This window comes from Leptonychotes weddellii, chromosome 15 (assembly GCF_054177405.1).
Source record: "Leptonychotes weddellii isolate Sample4059 chromosome 15, ASM5417740v2, whole genome shotgun sequence".
Classification (NCBI taxonomy): domain Eukaryota; kingdom Metazoa; phylum Chordata; class Mammalia; order Carnivora; family Phocidae; genus Leptonychotes; species Leptonychotes weddellii.
Window position 1 is genome coordinate 25,419,180 of NC_138383.1, and position 24,081 is coordinate 25,443,260.

General features: G+C 42.3%; 1 protein-coding gene and 1 pseudogene across 1 annotated transcript in view; both read left to right on the plus strand.

The window, feature by feature from the left end:
* Positions 1–3,873: 3,873 nt before the first annotated feature.
* Positions 3,874–24,081, plus strand: part of TOM1L1 (target of myb1 like 1 membrane trafficking protein) — a 37,712-nt gene continuing 17,504 nt past the window's right edge. The window contains exons 1-7 of the mRNA XM_081805973.1: positions 3,874–4,088; positions 6,380–6,464; positions 9,000–9,078; positions 15,346–15,495; positions 16,103–16,228; positions 17,660–17,764; positions 18,958–19,074. Of these exons, the coding sequence (XP_081662099.1) occupies positions 4,031–4,088; positions 6,380–6,464; positions 9,000–9,078; positions 15,346–15,495; positions 16,103–16,228; positions 17,660–17,764; positions 18,958–19,074 (720 nt within the window). The 5' untranslated portion in view covers positions 3,874–4,030. The remainder of the gene's footprint in view (positions 4,089–6,379; positions 6,465–8,999; positions 9,079–15,345; positions 15,496–16,102; positions 16,229–17,659; positions 17,765–18,957; positions 19,075–24,081) is intronic.
* On the plus strand, positions 6,471–7,599 carry LOC102734327 (U6 snRNA-associated Sm-like protein LSm3 pseudogene; annotated as a pseudogene).

Genomic DNA, 24,081 nt, shown 5'->3' on the forward strand with positions numbered 1-24,081 from the left:
AGAAATGTTAGGTAGGATATTGAGATGATAGAGGAAGCAGATGAGTGTAATTCTAGATACATTAAGGTTAGGGTTCTGACAAGGCATCCAGGAGGGAATTAAGTAAGGACTGGATCTCAGAAAGAATAGAGAAGCTCAAGATTTAGGAGGGCCATTTATGTATCCAATAAACATTCCTTGAGGCCTGTTGAGTGCTTGGATAGTAAGTCCAGTAAAAAGGGTCCTGTTCCCTTGAGGGACTTATATCTCAGAGGCAGGGAACAGATTTCTAAACAAAGAAGACATATAAAGTGTTGTGGGCTGTAAGACACAAATCTATGTGTAGAACAGGAAAGAAAAAGCTCAATTCCCTTGGGAGTGGTCAGAAAAGACTTCATAGAGAAGGGACCAGGAGAAGGCACCCTGAGGAAAAAGAGAGAAAGAGGAAAAGGCAGACTGTGGAACTGTGGCAGGCTAGAGAGGTAAATGAAGTCCAGGGAAGATCGTGAGAAATAGTCAGAAAAAGGAGTGTAGGATAGAGAAGTTCCCTGAATGTGAGGGGTGGGGGGAAAAAGGATGGCTTAATGGGAAGGGCATCAGAGAGTCCTTCACTAGCAAAGTGACTGTGTGAAAATTTGTTTACTTTGGTTTTCCTAATCTGTAAAACAGTAATAATGTTACTGGTTTCATAGAGCTATGATAGGATTAAGTGATGATGCTTGTAATGTATTTAGAACACAGCTAGCATACAGTTCTAGTACAGAAAATACAGCATTCTTGAAGAAGTACAGAAAGAACAACAGGACTCTGTACCAGCAAAGTATATGACTGCCCCTATTCCTATCTTCTTTGAGAGGTTTCCCTTACAATCAAACAGATTCTTTAAAAAAGGGGGGGATGTCTTGCTCACTGAGCAGATTCACCTAGTGGCAATATACACTTTACAATCAGGCAGCCATTATTCAAACTAGCCAAGCTATGTATTAGCTTTATTTTTCTTAATTTCAGATTACATATTTGTAAAAATAAAGTGAGGGCACCTGGGTGGCTCAGTTGTTAAGCATCTGCCTTCGACTCAGGTTATGGTCCCAGGGTCCTGGGATCGAGTCCCACATCAGGCTCCCTGTTCTGCGGGAGGCCTGCTTCTCCCTCTCCCACTCCCCCTGCGTGTGTTCCTGCTCTCTTTAATAAAATAAATAAAAATAAAGTGAATTCTACTTGCCTTCAGGATTATGGAGAATACATTCAAATAGATTTCTAGTTCCAGGTACTTCACATATTTTTTTTTTAAAGATTTTATTTGACAGAGAGAGACAGTAAGAGAGGGAACACAAGCAGGGAGAGTGGGAGAGGGAGAAGCAGGCTTCCCACTGAGCAGGAAGCCTGATGCAGGGCTCGATCCCAGGATCCTGGGACCATAACCTGAGTCGAAGGCAGATGCTTAACGACTGAGCCACCCAGGCACCCCACTTCACATATTTTAAATAAAGGTTATTTTCTTTACTTCCACTTAGCGTTATGACATATATAAATACAGGTTTAGAAAGTATTCTTTGGAGGGGCGCCTGGGTGGCTCAGTTGGTTAAGTGCCGACTCTTGGTTTTCAACTCAGGTCATGATCTCATGGGTCTGGAGATCAAGCCCCACATCCATGGGCTCTGCACTCAGCAGGGAGTCTGCTTTAAAGATTCTATCCCTCTGCTCCTCCTCCCACTCAGTTTCTCAAATGGATAAATAAATCTTTAAAAAAAAGTGTTCTTTGCAATTGAAATTTTGGTGAGAGTTCTGCTCCTGGTATCCAGAAATTTTACCGTTGTTTCTTCCTGGGATTCTGCCCCTTCTCTGACCTTAACTTGGTTGTGAATTCTACTGTCCTGCTCCCAGACCATGTTAACATTGGCTGAGCTGATTTGCACCCCTGGGAAGTAGAGGGATCTTGAAGAAAGTGGCAGAGCACAGAAAAAGAAGACTGCAACCACCATAACACCCTTCTATGCACGTGGGGAGGGAAAAACTCCCCAGGCATAGCTGAGATCCTGGTTCCATTTACGAAGCCATAACATCCTGAATACACTTCTTGGTGCTGTTTCCCCTGTTCTCAGTGCCTGATTCTGTAAAACAAGAAAATTTAAAACGAAACAAAACACCTCTCATATAAGTAGCAGAATTACGTTAAAGATCTGCCCAGGGGCACCTGGGTGGCTCAGTCTGTTAAGCGTCTGCCTTCGGCTCAGGTCATGATCCCAGGGTCCTGGAATCGAGCCCCACCCACATCTGGCTCCCTGCTCTGCGGCCGGAGAGCCTGCTTCTCCCTCTGCCTGCTGCTCTGCCTGCTTGTGCTCTCTCTCTGTCAAATAAATAAATAAAATCTTAAAAAAAAAAATCTACCCAGATGGTTGGTTCCTTCCTAGTTCTCAATCCCTGTTGGAAGGCCACTGACATCACCAGCAGCCTACGCTAAAGTTGACTTTCTCTTTAAGATTGTTTGATTGTAGGGTTCAGAGAGGGTGAAATATTTTCCTAGAATCTATAACATGGAATGGAGATTAGGTGGGTGATGTCACGAGATTTTTCAACAGTGTCAGCAGGCTGTAGTTATGCCTAAGGAAGTGGATAAATGGCACCATCTGAAACAGCCACTCACCCTGGATAAGCAGGTGGAGAAGATCAGTTACAGGTAGGACTAAACTCATTGTAAGGAATACCATCACAGTAAAGATGTTTCATTCTAAATTTTAGAATCCCATATTAGCTCACTTAGGTCAAGAAAAATTCAAAATAACAGAAATAGGAAAAACAAGTCAGTTAACCCCTTGGCACCACTACAATTGGTTTTGAGGTCTATTTTAAAATGTAAGACTAAGGACATAAGTCAGAACAAGACCTCTTTGATCTCTCTAGTCACCATTTCCAGGGCCAAAGAAGGGATTGTAGAAATGTCCCAAGTTGACCCAAAAAGCAAGGTCTGGAGGGACAGGAAGCCCATCTTATGGCTAATTGCCATCACCTGGAGACACCCGACTCTAGCAGTCTTCGGCATCACTGGAGATTGTTAACATGGCTAATCAGATGTTAATTGAATGCACAGGAAAAGGAAATAAATTCCGCTTCTGAAAGGCAGCTGGAAAGGGCTTGGACTGCTCAGGCTCAGATTTACATTCCAAAGCAGTTCTGAGGCCAAACACACTCCCTGCCGGAGCAGGAGGAAAGCCCCTCTCCTCTCCTCTCCTCTCCTCAGCTTTACTGGAAAACATAACTCCCGGGAGGGAGGGTGAGGAACCCACAGCTTACTAGGCGGCGCCCCGATGTCCCTCAGGAAGTAAAGGCGAGACAAAGGACGCCGGCTCCTGGGGCGTCCCTAAATTCGAAGCCAATCCCTCTTCCCATATATTACCTCCTTTAAAGGACAAGGAACACACCTATCTCCTCAGGATCTCTGGGGTGAGGGTGGGGATAGGAAGTATTTCTAGTTACTCAATTCATTCAGTGGTTAAGTATTTATTTTGTGGGTGCCAGACACTGATCTAAGCGGTTTACATCCTTAATTCTCATGATAATCCTGAGATCTGTGTTATTAACCCCACATTTCCTTCTCTACAAAGGAGAGCAAGAGGCGCAGAGAAGAGCAGTAACCTGCCCGGTAAGCGGCAGCATCAAAGCAAGGGTCTCTAATCCCCAGGCTGTGACCCCAGGGCTGCCGGCTCCCCGGGGACGACAAGCCCACCCGGGTCCCCAGCCCGCGCGCGCCCCGCGGTTCTCCCGCGGGCTCCACGCGGCGGCCGCCGCCCGCCCGCGCCCCCTGCAGCGGGGAGCGCCGCCTTCTCGCCGCTCCCGCGGGGCACGTGGCAGGTGCGCGGGTGCCCCGTGTCCCCGCCCCCTCGCCCCACGCCGGATGCCCGGCGCCCCGCAGCGGCCGGGCAGGTCGCGCAGCCTCGGCGGAGCCCGGGAAGCGCCCGGGCGAAGAGGAGGAGCTAGGGGCACCGAGCGGGTGGAGTCGGGAGCCCGAGAGCGGTGGAGGCGGATTTCCTGGGCCCGGCTCGGTGGGGCTACTATGGCGTTTGGGAAGAGTCACCGGGATCCCTATGCGACCTCCGTAGGCCACCTCATAGGTAAAGAGCGGGGGAGGGAGACGCCAGGGCAGGCTTTGGGGACCCGGGGCCCCTTCCCGCTTGACTGCATTCTCGGCCTCGTCCAAGTTTGAGGAAATCCTTCCCCTCCCCCTGCAACTTTCACAGAGCACCCGAATCCCTCCCCACCCCCACCCCCACCCCCGGCCCCTTTGAGGCATTTCTTTATGGCTGACTCCCCTTGGAACCCCTCCTTAAAATCTGCCTCCCTTTTGGTGCTTCCTGGGGCGTGGAACCGAACAGGTGAACCACGCACGGGATTCAGGTGAGGAGTGTTTGGGCCTGTGCAAGGAGAAAGGGTAAACTCCGAGCCAGGGGAAAGTTGTTCGTCAAGTGCGCTGCCCACTGGAGGGCCCAGTGTGGCTGTGTCTGTTTTACCGAAGAGGGAGAGACGTGACTTCACTGTGAGACGCAGGTCCCTTGAAACCAGTTCTCTCTGGCGTCGAGCCCTTAACAACCTGAGTCACTTTTTCTGGGTAAACAAAGAGAATGAAAATGCGCAGCACTGGAGTGAAGGAAGCGGGGAGTAGGGGAGCGATCTGGGGTCACAGGAGGGCTCTGGAGCGACCACGCAGGTATTTGCCCAAGTCCTTCCTTCCGTGGCTGTACTCTGAATAACGTAGTGGGAAGCAGAAACCAGGGACCGGACTGTTTTTTACCAGCACCGTCTCCCTTCTTCCGCCTCGCCTCCAAACCCGCCTTGGGAACCGGGTGTGGCACAGTGCCTGTGGATGCCAAGCAAAGCGTGATAATGTCAGGAACTTAGTGGGGTGACAAAATCCTGAGAACCTAGTGGTTATAGTAAGAAGACTCCGATTTGGGCAGTTTTGCCTGCAGCTCAGTTAACAGGGAACACGCCACTCAACCTGAACCTTTTAAGATTCCCCCATCTTTAGAAGTGGGTGAGAGTAACTATCACTAAGGGGGAAATGCTTTCTAAACTGTTGCTGGCTGTATCCCTATTGGATATTAAAATGAACTTTGAGTAGAAATAGATTCAGATTGCCTCTTCATAGGCTGATGAATTATTTAATGCTGTAAATATTTGCTGTCAGCTATATGCCTGGACCTGGATGAGGCAAAGATGAGACATGGTCTCAACCGTCAGGAAATGTGCAATCTTGTAGGGAAGAGGGACACAGGTAGTAACTACAGTACGGTACCTTTGCAATACAAGGAAACCACAAAACACTCAACTTAAGGGATAAATTTGAAGGGTGAATAGGAGTTTTCTAAAATGGGAAGGTGGGAGGAAGCACAGGGAATAGAGAGCAGGGAATTTGGCAGAAGGAACAACAGTATGTGTCTAAACAACACAGTCAGCTTTGTCCATGGAATGCCAAATTCAAATAGCTTTTTTCCTAGATTGGAAGCAGGCTAAGCTTTGGGGTTCACCCAACCAAACCCTATTCTTTCTTCCTCTTCATTATCCTTTTTAACTTTCTCTCCATTCCCCCTAGACCTCCTGTTTTCATGCTGAGAATCTTCTCCTTTCATGAAGGAAATATATTGAGCTCATTTAGGTTGTGTTTTTTACTCTTCCCAGATGGCATTTTGTATTCTTAAGGAGAATGTGTGGAGAGGGAAAAATATCTAATTGTTTGATGGGGTTCCAGGTGCAGAAGCATTCAAGTCTGCCTAGTGCAGCTTTGGTTAGTACAGGTGCTGGGAGTGACCTTGCTTTAATGCTCAAGGACACAGACAATTTCAGTAGTTCTGATCTCTTTCTCGACATGCCCCCTCTCCCCCCCCCACCAAGAATAAATGACTTAAAAAAAACAAAAACAGACATCAAATAACTTAAATTTGAATGCTAGTTCTACCTTGTACTGGCTGTGTAGCCTTGGGTAATTTTCTTAACTTTTCTGAACTTCTGTTTCGTCATCTATAACAGTGGGTTAAATGAAGTTGCATAAGATAAAATACTTTGCACTTGGGTTTGTAGGTGGCCGCTCAATAGGTTCTTGTCTTCAGGGAGACAGGCCAGCAGACGGAGATTTAGCCGACCCATCGTGGCCCTACAGCCCGATGTTGTGCCTGCAGCTTTTATAATAGGTCATTCATTACTGCTGTAATGACAGCACTCTGAACTTGAGTTCTGATTGATTCCGGAATTACTGGGAATTGCTCAGGAAAAAAAAAATCTCTTTGCCTTTTGGTAATATAAACTTAATGATACTTGCTAGTGAACCCCAGGCAGATTATTTCAGGAAGACCAGACATTTTTTATTCTGTTGTAGCTCAGACTCAACACAACAGCTTTTTCTTTGCAGAAAAGGCTACATTTGCTGGAGTTCAGACTGAAGATTGGGGCCAGTTTATGCACATCTGTGACATAATTAACACTGCCCATGATGGGTGAGTACAGTGTGTGGTGCACGCATTTGCCTCTGATAAGAAGCATCAGAACCACAGCACATTTTCTCTTAGACTCTGGTTTTCTTGTTGAGTGTTTTCATCCCACCTTGGACACCACTATCTTTTGAAGACATGTCTGGTTGAAACATAAAGACAGCTGCTTATTTCAGCATGTGGAATATCTGAGAATGCATTATCATTTTTCTCTTTGCCTTTTCTTTAATAGTTTTTAAATTTTGTCTTTGGGAAGCTCCAATTCCTTTTTCTTTAAAGAAAGCAGAATTGTTTCCTTCTTTAGAAATTCCCTCTGCTCTGATAGCCAGTATTTTATGCTACCGTAAGTGAAAAATACTATCCAGAAGCTCATGAACTCCTGGTGGTGACCTGTCCTGGGCAGTTGTCATTATTAACCAGGAAATAATGAAGCAGTCTTTTTTTTTTTTTTTTCTCGTTATAAGACAATTTTTTCTTAATGTCAACTCGCCCACCTTCATGCTGTGTTCTTCAATGATGTGCTGTCTTTTGTTATACTTTTTAAACTTTAGGGAATTAAAGCTTTAAAAAAAATCAGTAAGGCCAGGGGAAAGGGCGCAGGGTTTGAAACATGGCGGACAACGTGGACCAGCAACAAACTACCAACACTGTAGAAGAGCCCCTGGATCTCATCAGGCTCAGCCCGGATGAGCAAATTTATGTGAAAATGAGAAATGACAGAGAGCTTCGAGGCAGGTTACGTGCTTATGATCAGCATTTAAATATGATATTGGGAGATGTGGAAGAAACTGTACTACTATAAAAATTGATGAGGAAACATACGAAGAGATATATAAATCAACAAAACAGAATACTCCAATGCTTTTTGTCCGGGGAGATGGTGTTGTACTAGTTGCCCCTCCATTAAGAGTTGGCTGAAACAAAGAATTTATCATGTATGGAATATAGGAGCTTTTGTATGATTGCCTTTTTAAATGTAGAAGACATTCAAAAGAGAAACCTGCGTAAATTTTGATATTAAGAAATGACCAAGGATTCTTCCACTTCTGAAACAAGTTGATTTGCGGATAACTAAAAAATTCTTAAGCTAAAGGGCATTTTAATTTTTTTCCAACCCTTTCAATAAATGTGATCACCAAGATGCAGAACTCTTTTTTTTTTTTTTTCAGGAATTGATTTGTTCTGTTGTTTTCTCATACAATTTCTGATTTTTTTCCTTTAAATTAAATTTGATGTTTCCTTTTTTGATATATTTAAAAAAAAATCAGGCCAACTATTTGTGACTTTAGTCTGAATTACAGGTTGTTATAAAGGATACAATTCTGTTAATTATCCTGGGCACATTCAAGCGGTAACTGATAGCAAAAAGATTTGGTCTAGTTTATGCTGATTGTTGACGAAGAAAACATTACACTTAATTGTTGACTATATTAATTGAGTGTATTAAGGTTAGTACTTTAAGGTGTTTATGGTGTTTTCCCTATAATCTTGGATCCTCTGAAACTTTTCTTCATGGATAATACTAATTTTTTCATTGATAATACAAAAAGGAATCTCAAAGTAAAGTTTTTCCTTTCAAAAAAGTATCTTTATTCTTAAACCTTTCTAAAAGTTTAATACTAGATTCTATATGCGATTTTTTAGAAATATAATTATATATTTATAATAGTTGTAATTCTATGTAAACATGTGTAATTGTCATATAATAAAAATTCTACCCATGCAAACACAGACAAAATTGGAAGGTAGTATGTAAAAAGGATTTGTATTCTTTTTTCAGTTTTATTGAGCTACAATTAGCATACAGCACTGTATAAGTTTAAAGTGTATAGCATAATGATTTGACCTACATGTATTATAAAATGATTACCACAATAAATTAACATCTGTCACCCCATATAGTTTCAAAAAAAATTTTTTTTCCTTGTGATGAGAGCTTTTAGTGTCTACTCTTAGCAACTTTCAAATATACCATACAGCAGTGTTAACTATGGTCATCATATTATATCTTATGTCCCCAGGAGTTATTGATCCTATAACTGGAAGTTTGTACCTTTTGACCACCTCAAAGTAAATTTCGATCCTCTACTTTTACATAAGTCTTTCTTTTATAATGTAAAATGGTAGTCTATTAGAAGCTGACCTAATTAGTCATAATTCCTCCTGCATCACCTACCCTGGAGGGTGCTCGGGAAATAGTCTTAATCAAAAATGGTAACCTTCATTGTTTTGGGAATTACATTTCCTGTAAACCAGTTTTGTGCATTGATAGAGGGATAGGGATATGAGTGCATTTCACATGTAGTGCTTTCTAGGTAATACTATTATGTAAATACTTGATTCTCTCAAGTGGGTAGATAGTATTGTCTGTCTAGATGTATGCGGAAACACGTGTGAGAAATTAAGTAATCTGCTCAAGCAGAATCAGGGCCTTGGTCTTCTCTTTAGCCACTCCTCTTTCCACAATGTACATTGCTTTTCAGAGACTACTTATTTTCAGCAATGCCTAAATTGATGATTTCACTGTATTTATTGCTGTAGGCCAAAAGATGCAGTAAAAGCTTTGAAGAAAAGGATTTCGAAAAACTACAATCATAAAGAAATCCAACTCACCTTGTCAGTAAGTACTTTTAATGTTAAAATCAAGACCAGGATTTCCTAAGACGTAGACACATCTTTAGTTTTTGGTTAAAAAAAAATATTAGCAAAAATCTATTTTGAGTATGAATTAAAACTGAGAATTACAGAATTGGGAGAGTTTTGCTGATTGTCATAGCATTTAATTTTGTGGAAAGAGTGTGTTCCTGGAAAGTCAGCTTTTCCTGGTCAGGAGATGGGAACTGGTAATACAAAACTTGTAGATCCTGAACGAGTCAAGAAGTCTGTGTATGTGTTACCCATGAGGAGAACTGAAGTCTTGAAAAATGCTTCCCTGTTAGCTTTTTACCTTTACTTGAACAGCTCTGTGGAATTCTGAGGTGCTGGCAGCTCCTTAAGTTTCAACCAAGCTCTCCTGTGTAGTATAATTTGGAGACCGTTCTTTGTTGATTTAAACAGTGCTGTACACCTTATTGTCTGTGACTCGGGTGTGGGCACTTACTGGATGCATTCCCGTTTTTCCCCTCATCCTCGGCCATATGACCTCTTCAGTCATTTCGGTGAGTTGCCATTTTTACTATGGTATGTTTTGCCAGCCCTGCCTGCTGCCTGAGAGTGAGCCATATGACATTCTCATTTCTCCCGCATGCCTTTGTTTACCTCAGCCAGGCCCCAGGCCACAGGGTTAGGGCCCTAACCAGCCAGCATCACCCTCCCCTGAGGGACTCAGGGAGTGTTCATCCAGAGGACTATGGGGCTGAGGTACACACAACTCCAGTGTTTGAGTTTCATGGGGAAGAAAACTCACCTCTTGCTTGGAGATTAACAGAATGAGAAGAAATGAATTAAATGGTCTTGACACTATCTCTGAAGAAACCCTTCAAGTTAGGATGTGGACATAGTTTTAGAGGCCTTTTCCTCCTTTACCTCTTTTTTTTTTTTTTTTTTTTAAAAAACCTCTCCCTTGTCCTTTATTCATAGCAGCCACCTCAGGGAAGGTCCCAGAATGGAAGAACTTGAGAGATGAGTAGGCACTAAAGTAGAACTACCAGAACCATGGGTCGATGATGGGGGGAAAAACCTTTGGTACCTAATGGATGCTCTTGACAACCCTGTGGAGTAGTTCTATTCTTAACTCTGTTTCACAGATGAAGAAACAGACTCAGTGAGGTTGTGGGGTTTTCTTTTCCTCCATTATTTAAGAGGCATAGGCAAGATTTTAACTCAATCCTCAGATTCTAAATCCCAGGCCCTTACGCCATACCACTTTGCTTCTCAGAATGGATCAATCTCCTCTGAAGAACGACTGTGTTTCATTGGTGTCTTCAACTCCTTAGTACCTGGTGCAAAACTCAGTACATCAGTGTATCAGGGACTGAGCCGATTGTCCTTCAGCCCCCATCCCACTCTCCTTGTATCCAGGAAGACTCCAGGGCTAATGGAATGTACTGTAGAATTGGGATAGAAAGCGATGTAGCTGTGCCCTAAAATGGAGGGGATCTAGGCTATCTCAAGGCTGCTGAAGGTTTGGAGAATTGACTGAAGAAGATAAGGACGGAAGATGAATTTACACCACCTATGTTTATTCTGTTGTTTATTCTGTATAGTGGGTGTGTCTTTTTCTTGTGGTACCCAGCCTTCTTGGCATTTCTGTGCTTGCTTCTTACCCTATCTCTCTATCTTTCTCTATCCTAGTTCCTTCTTCTGATATTGAGCTGGGACCCTTCCCTGAGGAAGCGGCGTTATTCTAGAGTGTTGTCTCTTCTGGCCCTCCATTTCTCTTTGGGTCCCCATTCTTCTTCCCTTCAGGTAGTCTGATCTCTCAAGCCATACTAGCTAGCTGTACCAGCTGCCCGTTCCCATTACCTGCCCCACCTCAGATAACTGTACATCTTCCACCTTGTGTTTTCCATGCCAGAATGTGAGAACAAACAAATCTAAAACCTGTGCCAAAATAAGGGGGGGAGAGTCATGGGTTGGGGATCAGAATAGCTCCTCACTGTTAGGGTCAGAGTTCATTAAGGTACCTACTTCTTGGGTTTTCTTTAAATAGGCCTTTGACTCTTGATAGCCTCCTGCATATTTGCCCAGTCCCCTCACTTCTGACTACTCACTGCATTGCAGAGGTGTTTTTGGCTTCAGAATGGACTTTAATATTAACTTAAGCAAGACCTAATTATGAGAGAAGTGAATCACAGAAAGAATCATCCAGTGTCTATCAAAGCAATTAAATGTTTACCAATCAGTTCTTTAAAAATGAATCCCCATATATGACACTTCCATTTCATTACTCTGAAGTGATGAGAGCCTGTCAAAGTCAATTATAAATGTTCTTTGAATTATGTGTCATTTGGTTTCTCCACGGACCTGTTAGCCTTAGTCAGGTATTTGATGGGATTGGACTACACTGTGATTTCCTACCATCAGTTGGTGGAGAAGTTTTGTCAAGAAGCCAGTAGTTTTATTTTTTAAAAAGCAGTTTGTTACCAAGCTTCATAACTCTTAGCCAGAGGCTAACCCTTTGAATGAGTCAATTGTGATAAGTCTCAGCAAGACATATTATCATTGTCAAGTGGAAAGCTGTTGAACAGGTTCCTGGAAATCAATTAATTAATAGGCCTTTGTGGACCACCACCTAGGTGGTGAGCTGTAGGGGCTTCAGAATTTGTGTAGTATGTGTCCATTCCTCCACGAGCTCATTGTAGAGTGAGCTCATCCCCTGGCATGGCCATACCTTGGTGGGGTCTTCAACTCTGGATGGCCCCAAAGCCTGGTGCTTGGTTCAGAAATTTATTGCAAGAACTAAAACTACCAAGTGGCTCCTTTTCCAGTCTTTCTAAGAAGAATACTTATATCAGCTAAACAGATTCTCTCCTGATAGGAAATTGTCCATGGAAAGAGATGATCAAAATAGTTACCATTTATTAAGGTCCTGCACCATGTCCGCCTCTTCATATGCATTATATTTCATTAGGCCTTACAAGAAGTCTCTAGAGGGAGATATTATGGCTCATTTTGCAGATGAGAAGACTGAGGCTTAGAACGATAAGCAGCGTCCGAGTCCAGCACAAACAGAGATTAGTGAGGCCTGAAGTCTTACTCTCTTTAATCTCTCTTGGTCCCTTGGGTTCTAGGTTCCCTATCCCCCCTGAGATTATGGTGTCTTGGTTTTACTATTTCCAAAGATAGGTTATCTGAACACAATCTGAATACCTAAATCATACCAAAGCCCAATTTCAAAATGTGTAAAAGCAACATATTAATTCTTCCAATTTGCCACAATACTCAGTGGACTCTGGGGTGAAAGAGGTACCGGTGATATAATGAAAGAGGTGAGCTAGAAGTAATTAGTCCTGAAATTCTAGATTCCAGTGGGAAAACACAAAGGGCCATGATTTGTGATCTCCAGATGTTAACTTTCTCAGCATTCCATGTTGACGCTCTGATTTTATGCATGTAACCTCCTGGGAATGTTACCCATTACCATAAAATCTCAGTGATCCAAAGATAAAAATTGGTTTGTGAAATATTTAGCAAGAAACTCCCCATTCGTTTCACCATTAGAGAAAGTGAGACTTGGAGGCTGTCTTGCCTAATGAGACTGCCTAATGGGTTGGATGAAGTATTTCTGTAAATTCCCATTGAACTAGGGGTTCTTTTCCTCTCCGTATTTCACCTAATAACTCATCATAATGCATCCAGCAAAAGTCATTCATTATTCAACTTTTCAACTTAACTTTCTCTGAACAACTTGCTTTAAAATATTCATCTCAATAGGTTTTGGATTTTGTTTTTATTTTCCTTCGCTTTAAATGTTTTCTGTGTTTCAGGGGCGCTTGAGTGGTGCAGTCAGTTGAGTGTCCCTCTCTTGGTTTCGGCTCAGGTCGTGATCTCAGGGTCTTCAGATTGAGCCCTGCATTGGGCTCTGCACTTATAGCGGAGTCTGCTTGAGATTCCCTCTCCCTCCGCCCCTTCCCCCCACTTGTGCACTAGCTCGTGCACTCTCTCTCTCAAATAAGTAGGTCTTTAAAAATCAATATTTGCTGTGTTTCAGATAACTAGCCGCATGTGTTCAGTTTCTGTATTTTCTGATTGCCTTCTTAGCCACATTGCCCTTAAAACTACAGCTCTCATACCTTCTTTTTGTATTGCCCTTCTAGTGACACAGTACAGAGCAGGGTGGAGCATCCATTTTCAGGGCTGCTTTTCTGCAGAGATGATCATACCTCTCCTGGTTCCATTATGGGTTTCTGTGACCTCTCTACTTGAGAAGTGGCAGCATGGAAAATGGAGTTTTAACTTTGTTTTTAGATCACTTGTAGAAATCTGCTTTCTGCATGCAGTTCTTCAATGCCAGCTCCTTTCTTCTTAGCCTTACTTCTGCTCATGTTGCTTAATTGAAAATGCCCCCCAAACCTAATGACCCCACTAACTGACAAACCTAGCTGTGTTTTTCTCCATTCACATCCTTTGCTGTTTTGACACACGATCCTTGTAGAAATTGCCCTCTTTTGACTTTCCCAATGTTATGTTCTCTATATTTTATGCTTCAGTTTCCATTGGTTGCTCTCTGGTTGCCTTCATGGAGTTTCTTCTGGCCGATGTGATAGGTGAACCCCCAGTGTTCTAGCCATTCTTCCCTGCTCCTCACACGCAGCCTTGGTTTCTCATGTTAGGCTCCCTCCCTCCTGAACTGCAGCTGTGCATGGATAGCTCCGTTAAACATCGCTACTTGAATGTCCCACCATCTCTTTTGCCTTTATCATCTTGGGCTGCTATTACAAAAATACCACCTACTGGCTGGTGTAAACAACAGACATTTACTTCTCACAGTTCTGGAGGCTATGAAGGCTAAGGTCAAGGTGTCAGCAGATCCAATGTCTGGTGAGAGCCCACTTTTTGGCTTATAGGTGGCCTTCTTGTCATTGCATCCTCACACAGCCAGGAGAGATCATCTCTTGTGCCTTTTTATAAGGGCACTAATCTCATTCCTCGGGGCTACACGCTCATGATCTAATTACTTCTCAAAAGACCCACTTCCAAATACCCTCAACATTAGGGATTAGGAATGTCAACATATGAATTTGGGAGGGACACAGACATTTAGTCCATAGTACTGTGAAACTCAAAATATCTAAAATTCAACTCATCGGGGTGCCTAGGTAGCTCAGTTGGTTAAGCCGTATGAATCTCAGGGTTGTGAGACCAAGCCCCGAGCTGAGCATGGAGCCTGCTTAAGATTCTCTCTCTCTCTCTCCCTCTCCCTGTGCTCCTACCCTGCCCTGCTCTCATGCTCGCTCTCTCTCAAAAAATAAAAATTAAAAATTAAAAATAAAATTCATCTCCTCATTTTTACCCCAGACCAAGCCTGCAACTCCGTCCACTTCCAAATTTCCATCCAAGGTGCCATCAATCTGCAGAATAACAGCGGCCTAACATTCAGCCATCCTTTTCCGCCACATGTCAGTTGTACAGTTCTGCCTTTGTGATTCCTGTCTTTCCTTTTCTTGCACCCATATCTCCCTGGTTTAGGCCTTTCTGCCTTGGTTCTAGTGGGTCTAGGACTAGTAGGTCCCTACTGGATTCTCCATCCTTCTGGGTCCCCTTTGTAGAGTGCTGCTTGAAAACCTTCCTAGAGTATTACTTTGCAGTCCTTAACCTTTCTCTCAAGTTCAGAATAGAGGTATGATGGTGACAAACTAACAAGAACCCTTCACTGGCTTCTTAGTTCAGTGGCCAAACTCTTCCCATTCACTGCCATGCATTTCTCTACAGTCTGCATGATGCCCCTCCATACTTCATCCACACCACCTTCCCAGTGTCTCAGTCTGCCTACATGAAGAATCCCCTACAAACCACAGTACTCATTTTCCTCCTGATAACTTAAATGCTTTGTCATTCATTCATTCACTCATTCATTTAAATACCACTTACCTGCCTGGAATATAGCTCTATACTCCTTTGTACTTAGTTATTATTTAAAGGCCAGCTTAGGACCACCTTTCACTGAAAGTCTTAAGACCACCTGGCCCTAAATTATCACTTGGTGATAATTTAAAGATTTGTAATGAGGATGACTCTGTAATTTATCATCCAGACCATTCCTTCATGCCTTACATACTTCCTCACATTCCCAGAACCTAATGCTTTGCCATCGATTTTAGTAGACACTAAATCCTGTTTAGTTGGAATGCTGGTGGAAATCATTACTTAGCAATTTTTACCTTATATTTAGGAGGTGGTTTTTGCCAGAGATATAATTAAATTTTAATTTTTCTGTCTAATTTAGCTTATTGACATGTGCATGCAGAACTGTGGTCCAAGTTTCCAATCTCTGATTGTGAAGAAGGAATTCATTAAAGATAGTCTGGTTAAGCTTCTGAACCCCAGATACACCTTGCCATTAGACATTCAGCATAGAATCTTGAATTTCATCAAGGTAAGTCTATTGTATGCTTTATGGGATGGTAGACCTCTAAGATGGGAGCTCTAATTATGTACCTCCCAATAGGCTTAGTGATCCTTTACAGACCTAGGATCAAGCCAGAGAGCATTTTACTCTTTCATTCTCCGAGTCATAATAATTTCTTGGTATGGCGTGGTGCCCTTTTTCTGAAGAATTTGTAGTTATCTTCCTACTTTCTCTCAGTTTCTATCTTATTCATGTCAGGTAAGAAAAAGAGTAATGTGTACATTTATTTGGCAGACAAACTATGTTCTAGAGTACACAGCGGACTACTTTCAAAGTTATTTGGCAAAGGAACTACTGATGGTATTTTAGAATCTGTCTATTAATTCTGGATTCAGTACAGCAAAAAAAACAATACCTATTCCAGGCTTTCTTTAAAATGCTGAGGCATGGGAATTTGATGATTAAAAATATATTGTTTTTCTAGTCTCTGAAAACATACATTTTTGTCTGTGACATTCAAAACCAGCTCTCTGAGTAAGATACATAATTGTCAATCTCTCATTTTCTGTCACCAGCTTAAAAATTGTTTTGATTTTGCTGCTGTTTTAACTCTGGACCCATCTCTTGAATTCAGACTTGGTCGCAAGGTTTCCCAGGAGGTGTGGATGTCAGCGAAGTGAAAGAAGTGTACCTTGACCTTCTCAAGAAAGGTGTTCAGTTTCCTCCCTCAGATGCAGAGGCTGAAACAGCAAGACAAGAGGTAGGATGACTTTCTTGAGCTCATACAGAATTAGATAGTATATTAAGTCTTCTCTCTTTGAAAGGGACAACCCTGCCTCTGTCCAATCTACGCAAAAAGATGAATTTATGAGAAGGCCATTGTAATATCTCCTAGAATAATCAAGCCACAAGAAGGTTGGTGTTCACTGGATCTTTGAAACAACAGAGAACAAACCACTCAAATATGACTTGTCTCTCATTGCAGACTAGCTTTTCCCACATAGTAGATAACATAGGTCTTAAATTTTCATGTTAGAGCTTTAGCTTTTTCAGATTCCAAGCTCAAAAACCTTGGAAAAGGGACCAATCTGGGTTGGTTTCCTACTTCAGAACAAATTAACTGAGGTCATGTAAGAAGATGGTGACTCCATCTGGAAATCATTTGGATAGAGCAGAGGAGGGGGCAGTTTTCAAAAGAAAGATGTCATGCTAGACAGGCAAGGGTCTCTACCACGGAGAGTCTTGTATTAATAATAATTTTTGCAAATAAGGTTTTGAACTTGTAATACTTTGAGTACTAATTACAGTTCAGCTCTTAACTCCGTAATTTCCATAAGTGTGAAAACAGTCATTCTTCCCTTCTGTAGATTGGTGAGTCCTGGCTTGATGGAAAAGCAGTTCAGGTGTATACCAGAAGTCTCATCTTTGTGGAGGCTTTGTCCAGAAAGCTAACTCTTCTACTTGTACAGTTTGTTCCCTGGCCACTAGCCACCTGCCCCAACCTCGTACCTGCCATGAGTCTGTTCACCATGCCTCTTTTAGTCTTTCTTTCAAGGCATAATATAGTGGTGGTGTAGGACCTTGTTACTCAATATGTGATTTGGGGTATATATAATATGGAAGCTTGTTAGGCATATTCCACTGGAATCTACTAAATTAAACTCCTAATTTTTACAAGACTTCTAGGTGACTTCTCTGGACCTTAATGTCAAAACTCTGGCCTGAGCCCTGTGCTTCGGGTTCTCTGCTCAAAGTTGGCAATGAGGAATTGACTTTGAGAGGCATTCCTTAGGGGAGAAGGAGGTATCTTGCCAGTTGTGGCCTAAAAAGACTTGATATGAATTGACTTAGCATTTCTTTTTAAAAACCTAAAGAGAGGGCAGCAATAATCTCACGTGGCAGTTTATCTTGCAGATCCTTGGATAAACTAAGAGCACTTTATTAAATTGTAATTTAGTTACTAATTATAAAAGCCACCTTTTATTGAATACTCACTATATTATGTGCACACTATTAGCACTTTTCTCAAAAAATGCTGGGCAGATAGCACACTTGATGATTGACTCTGGGCCAGCACCCTCTCCCCAGGACCTTTGGTTGAGAGAAGTGATTGAGCCATCTAAGTGGAAAAACTGGGCTTGGGGTGGCTGTGTTATTCCAGTAGTAATATTTCCATATTTCACATTGATAGGCCGCTCAGATCTCCTCGAATCCACCAACCTCTGTTCCTACCGCACCAGCTCTTCCTTCTGTAATTGTTCCCAAGAGCTCTACTCTTACACTGGTCCCAGAACAGGTAACAACAGTGACAACTGTATTTATTGATGACTCACTCTAACTTATCAGCACTTCATATACAGTTTATTTATTCTTCTTGTTTTTACTTAGTGATTTATTTGAGAGAGAGCATGAGTGAGCATGCATGCAGGGGGAGGGGCAGAGGGAGAGGGAGAATCCCAAGCAGACTCCATGCTGAGCACAGAGTCTGACATGGGTCTCAGTCTCACAACCCTGAGATCATGACCTTAACCGAAACCAAGAGTTGGATGCTTAACCAACTGAGCCACCCAGGTGCCCCTACAGTTTGTTTATCCTTCTTAACATTAGGAGGTGGAGGCACATTATCACCTTCACTTTATAGAGGAGAAGACTGAAGCTTAGTGATAATATGTGACTGATCATGGTTCAGTTCTAAGTAGAATGAATCCTATGGATTCTGTCTGATTCTAAAGCCCAAGTTCTTAACCACTGTCCTTGGTTAGTGGCTTTGTCATTGTGGAGGCTGGGCTGTGGAATGGATCTTGTATCAACCAACTGATTCCTGTTACTCCTGATAGGACTGTCCATATCTCGTTTCAGGGAGCTCAGTAAGTGGTAGCCTTATTACTAATATTAATTGTATCAACTGACTTACATTTACTTTTTTTGTTTATATCTGTTTATCAGAGGTCCAGCTAATCAGTTATTATTGACGCTTATTTATGTTCTGCTGAAGGAACTGTCATTTGACTGCATTATTATTCAGTATTCTATAAAAATCCATGTGATTGATTCCTCTTAGAATTCAGTGCAAGAAGAAAAAAAGTGTTTTTCTTGATTTTTTTTTTTTTTTCCTTTTCTAACACCATGGGAACTAGAAAATGCTCTTTTTTTTTCCCATTGGTTTTGCCACTAACATTTGCCATTTTGTCTAGGTTCCCACTATAGTCACCTTCTCCCTTCTCTGTATTGGTTCTAATCTTTTTTCCCTTCACTTTTAACTTTCTTAGAGCACATTTCTAGCATAAATCTAGAAATTTATTACATGAGATCTCAAGTCCTTTTAGAAGGTAACAGATTGTACATTTATAAAACAATTAGATATTTACATAAATCTGAAAACATTAAATTTCGCAGAACCCTTTTCTCTACTAGCAAATATCTCCTTGGTAGCAGAAAACAAGGTAACCATTCTTCGTGTCACACTTGTGATTGTGTTGCTCCCCACAGATTGCAAAATTGCACAGTGAATTGGATATGGTGAAAATGAATGTGAGAGTGATGTCCGCCATATTGATGGAGAATATTCCTGGATCTGAAAACCGTGAAGACATAGAGCTTCTGCAGGTGTAGTATGATTTCAGGAGCAGTCAGTCACACAGTCTTTTAAGATGTCTTCTATCTCAAGGCTCTAAGAATAACTTTAATATTATCTAGTTCATCTTCGCTGATATCTAAACTTAACAAGGAGATGCAGAGATGACTTTAACACAGACGTAATCATTATTTAGACATGGTTCTTACTCTCTCACAATAAATGATTTAACTACATTAATTTAAATTTATGATTTAATGTAGTTAAATCATTTATAGCCTTGGTCATATACAATCTCTGTTAGTCACTAACTGTTTTAAATGTACAAGTTGCCTTTATATCCATCCAGTCAGCAAACATACTGAATAACAACAATGGTGGTAAAGAATATAGAAGCAAGGAGTCCCCAAGGAACTTAGGTCTAGTGAACAAGATTGTTTTGTCAACAACCAGTTTAAATAAGTGTTGTAGGTGCTGTCATAGAAATTTGTTTATCATACATTGGGATCAGTGGTGGGGGCAAGGAGAATTCTGAAGGTTTTTGGAGAGGGTTAGATGAAGGCAGTACTCATGCTGTGGAGGAAGACACGAGCAGTGCATTTGAACCTATAGGAGCATGTGAGGAAAAGCACAAGCGGTTCATTATTACTGAAACCATGGCCCTCCCAGACGTTTCCCTGTGTCTGTACATCCATATACATTTCCCTCTAATAGTTCTCATTCTCAATTTTAGATTTCAACATACACTTTAACGCATTAACTTAGAGGGGGGGAATCAATTTGAGTCTTTTTCTTCCTGAACAAGTTATAGGACCTAATCCTATTTTTACGTTTCTCTGACTCCCGCTCCTGGCTGCTCATGTTGCTGTTATCTTTCCTTTAACTTCTTAGACTGTTAGTAGATAACATTTTTTCTGATCATTGCTTATTTGAGAAATAGTAAATTGTAAAAATTTCCTCTTTCAACATTACTACTTGAATATTCCTGCTATGTCATTGAATCACTACTAGTGGTAAACTTCAGGTGTTTGCATGTCCAAGATTGTCTTTTTTCTGGCATAATAAGTGCTGATAGTTTGGCTAGACACAAAATCCTCAGTGCAAAATTCTTCAGTCCTTCCAAAATACTGCTTCATTGTTCTCTTGTACCCAGTGGTGCTGATGAGAAGTATGAGGTTATTCTGATTCTTGAGTCTTTTATAGTGGTTTTTTTTCTTATTGCATTTATGAGTTCTGTTTATCTTAATATTTCTGCACTTTCACTGTATGTCTAGGGATATATGTGCACGTATGTGCATGTGTGTGTTTCCTTTATTTATCCTGCTTAGTACTTGATAGGCCTTTTTGCTCTATCGCTATCTGGGTATTTTAGTTCTAGGAAATTCTCAGCTCTTCAAGTATTTCTTTTCTACCATGTGGTCTCTTCATATGCAACTTTTCTTAGATGATGAAACTTCCAGTTGTATTTTTCTCATCTCTCAACTTTTTTTTTATACTTTTCATTTCTTCCTCCTGTTGTAGTTCTAGGCAAGTTCCTCCATTCCATGTATTTCTCTGAAACTTGCACCTCAGTTAGTCTCTTCAGCTCTTCTAATGAACATTTTATTTCAAAAACTTTTCTCAGGGCGCCAGGGTGGATCAGTCAGTTAAACGTCTAACTCTTGATTTCAGCTCAGGTCATAGTCTCAGAGTTGTGAGATCCAGCCCTGCATAGGGCTCAGCACTCTGTGGGAAGTTGGCTTGAGATTCTTTCCCTCTCCCCCACCTCCCCCTCTTTCTGTCTCTCTCTCAAATAAATAAATCTTTAAAAAAATTGTTTTCTTAATCAGTTTGGATCTTTTTGTAACTTTTTTTTCATGGATGTGCTTTCCCCTTCTGTCTTTCTAAGGATAGTAATTATTTTTTGGCTGCTTTTTCCATTTGCTCTTTGGCTTCTCCTTCTTTGAGTGGAAATTCTTCATCACTTCTTTCAGTTACGTTCCTCAGGTATCTGCTGGATTGCAGATAGTGAGCTCATTTTTGTGTGCAATTCCCTGGCAGCAGCCTGCATTCTCTGTGACCCAGCCCAGCTGTGCCAGGGGAAGGACATAATCACAGTGGCATGTGCTTGGTACCGTTTTCAGAGTGTGTGGGATTGGCAGGGAATGATGCTGGGTGGGATATGTTGATAGCTGGTCTTCTGAATTCTATGCTTCCTACTTTTCCTGCATGCTACCAGTAACTGGATATAATACCCCATGTCTCTGCCCCCACCTGCATTGCTCCCACCTGGCAAGTGATACTCCTGTCTCAGCTCTCTGGTCTCAAATGGGGAGAGAGGTGTGGGCCTGCTTGTGCTGCCTGGTTGTTCCACTGCCATCCCTCAGCTTTCTCTTAGCTGCCCCTTGTGCCATCTTGTCCTAGCCTTCATAGTCTCTACAAATGGACATCCTTCATTCTCCTTCCATGTTCTGCAGCAATACTCCTTGTGGGCAGTCTTAGATGTTCTGGATTATGCTTTCCCCTCATCCAGGAGTTAGCAAACTCTGGCCAGTGGGTCACGTGCAGGCCTTTGTCTGTTTTTGTGCCACCTATGAACTCAGAATGGTTTTTAAATTTTTAAAAGGCTGTTAAAAAAAAAAAAGTTCAGGGGTGCCTGAGTGGCTCAGTCAGTTAAGCGTCTGCCTTTGGCTCAGGTCATGATCCCAGAGTCCTGGGATCGAGCCCCTCATTGGCCTCCCTGCTCAGTGGGGAGTCTGCTTCTCCCTGTCCCCCTCCCCCTGCTTGTGCCCTGTCTCTCTGTTTCTCTCACAAATAAAATCTTTTTTTAAAAAAAGTTCATTTTGGGCACCTGGGTGGCTCAGTAAGTTAAGCGTCTGCCTTCAGCTTGAGTCATGATCCCAGGGTCCTGGGATTGAGTCTCATGTCACGTCCCTGCTCATCAGAGAGTCTGCTTCTCAGTCTGCCCCTTCCCCCGCTCATGCTTGCGTGTGCACGTGCTCTCTCTCTCTCAAATAAATAAATAAAATAAATCTTTTAAAAAATTTTTTAAAAGTTCATTTCTTAAGCTACATCTATGCAGGCCTACTTCCAGAGATCACTAGAGAGTCAGATACACCTCCTAAGGAACTCTACACCACCCCACACCCACTATTACTGGATTTGAGTTTGTGGTACATCTCAGGTACCCAGGAATAATAAGAGTATTTAAAACCACAGCTTGAGAACATAAAGCCCCAGGTGAGGAGTGGTAAGATCTGGTCTGTACAGGTTATTGAGGACCTTCTATACCATGCCAGAGTGGGCTTTCACTCTGATGGCAGAAGGGAACCCTAAAGAGATAGAAGTTGAAGGGCGATATAACCAGATAAAATTTTTAAAAGATGCATGTGGTGACATTGAGATAAGTTCTAAAAAGCAAGACAAAATTCTAGGAAACAGTTGAAGACATCATTTACCACTTATACTACATTCTATGTGTGGGAAATTACTTCTGTGGTCAAATAAGTTTGCAAAACTACCTATTACATTTCTCCTCTTGGAGGTTCATAAGCTTCTTAGTAAAGGTGCCTAAGAGTCTTTATTTAACCCAACATTTACAAACCAATTTGACCAGAGAATCCCCATTTGCTGAGCATGTTAACACCCTACAGAACATCAGCCTTGAGAAACAAATCAATATTTTGTGTCAGGGGCTGTAAGTTTATTATTTTTAGAATATTTTATGTAGGAACCTCCCATCATTTTGCTAAGGATTCTTGGGGTTCTTGGCCTTGGACAGATCATTTAGGATCACTGGACTTCGTTTCTATATGTATAAAATGAAGAGCTAAGAGGATACTTAACAAACAAAGGTAATATTAATATATGCTATTAGGAGATTAAAAAGAAAATTAATCATTAAATATAGTTCCTATGTAGTAATCCTGTTTTGAAAATCCACAATTGAAGGCTTTTACAGATAATAAATTTTGTGACTCATGATGTGTAACAAGTGTGTTAACTAAAATTTAAAAATTAAATATCAAAGTAAGACTATGGGACAGGTAGTATTTTTCAGAAATGGCCACAGCAATATTTCTGGTGCCATATGGTCTTCACAGGCCTTCCAGAGCTTCTAAAGTGACATGATTTACGACTTTTCTCCTCTCTTCATCTATCTGCGGCAAACAATCCCTCATTAAAAATGTACGCTGGAGATAGGCGGGGCAAGATGGCGGAGGAGTAGGAGACCTGGATTTCGTCTCCTCTAAGGAATTCAGCTGGATAGGAATCAAACCATTCTGAACACCTACAAACCCAACAGGAGATCGAAGAAAAGAATAGCAACAACTCTCTGAACAGAAAAGCGACCACTTTCTGGAAGGTAGGACGTGCAGAGAAGTGAATCCGAGGCGATATTTGGGAGGATAGACAGCGGGGGAGGGGGCCTCCGTCAGCCGCTTCTAGCAAGTGATAGAGCCGCCAAGCACAAAATCGGAACTTTCAGAAGTCTGCTCCACTGAGGGACGTCACTCTGGTGGCTAAGCTGGGGGTGGAACCCACGTGGGACAGTGTGATCTCAGGACCCTCGGGGTCACAGAAAGACCGGGGATGCCTGAGTGCAGCAGAGCGCCCAGGGATTGGAGCGGGGAAGCCGGCTGCAGAGACAGAACTGAGGTGCGGGCGCTCACCTTGGGGTTGTCATAAACCGTGATCCGCAGCACAGTCGGGCCACTGTTCCTGCAGCAGGGACCCAACAAGCGGCAGATCCGGGGAGACTCACCTTCCTTCCCCGGGAGGAGCAGCGCAGGAGCGCACCGCAGGGATCTGCTGGGTTTGGAGACTCCACACCGAGTCGGGTGCCAGAGATAGAAACGCATGGTCACAGGCCGGGTGAGCACGGAGTGCGGCCGGAGACCGGGGAGACACGAGTGACTGCTTTTCTCTGGGGGTGCACTGAGGAGCGGGGCCCCGAGTTCTCGGCTCCTCCGGGGTGGAGATTGGGAGGCTGCCATTTCACTCTCGTCCTGCAAAGCTGTACCGAAAGCTTGCAGCGAACAAAAGCTCCCGAGCAGATT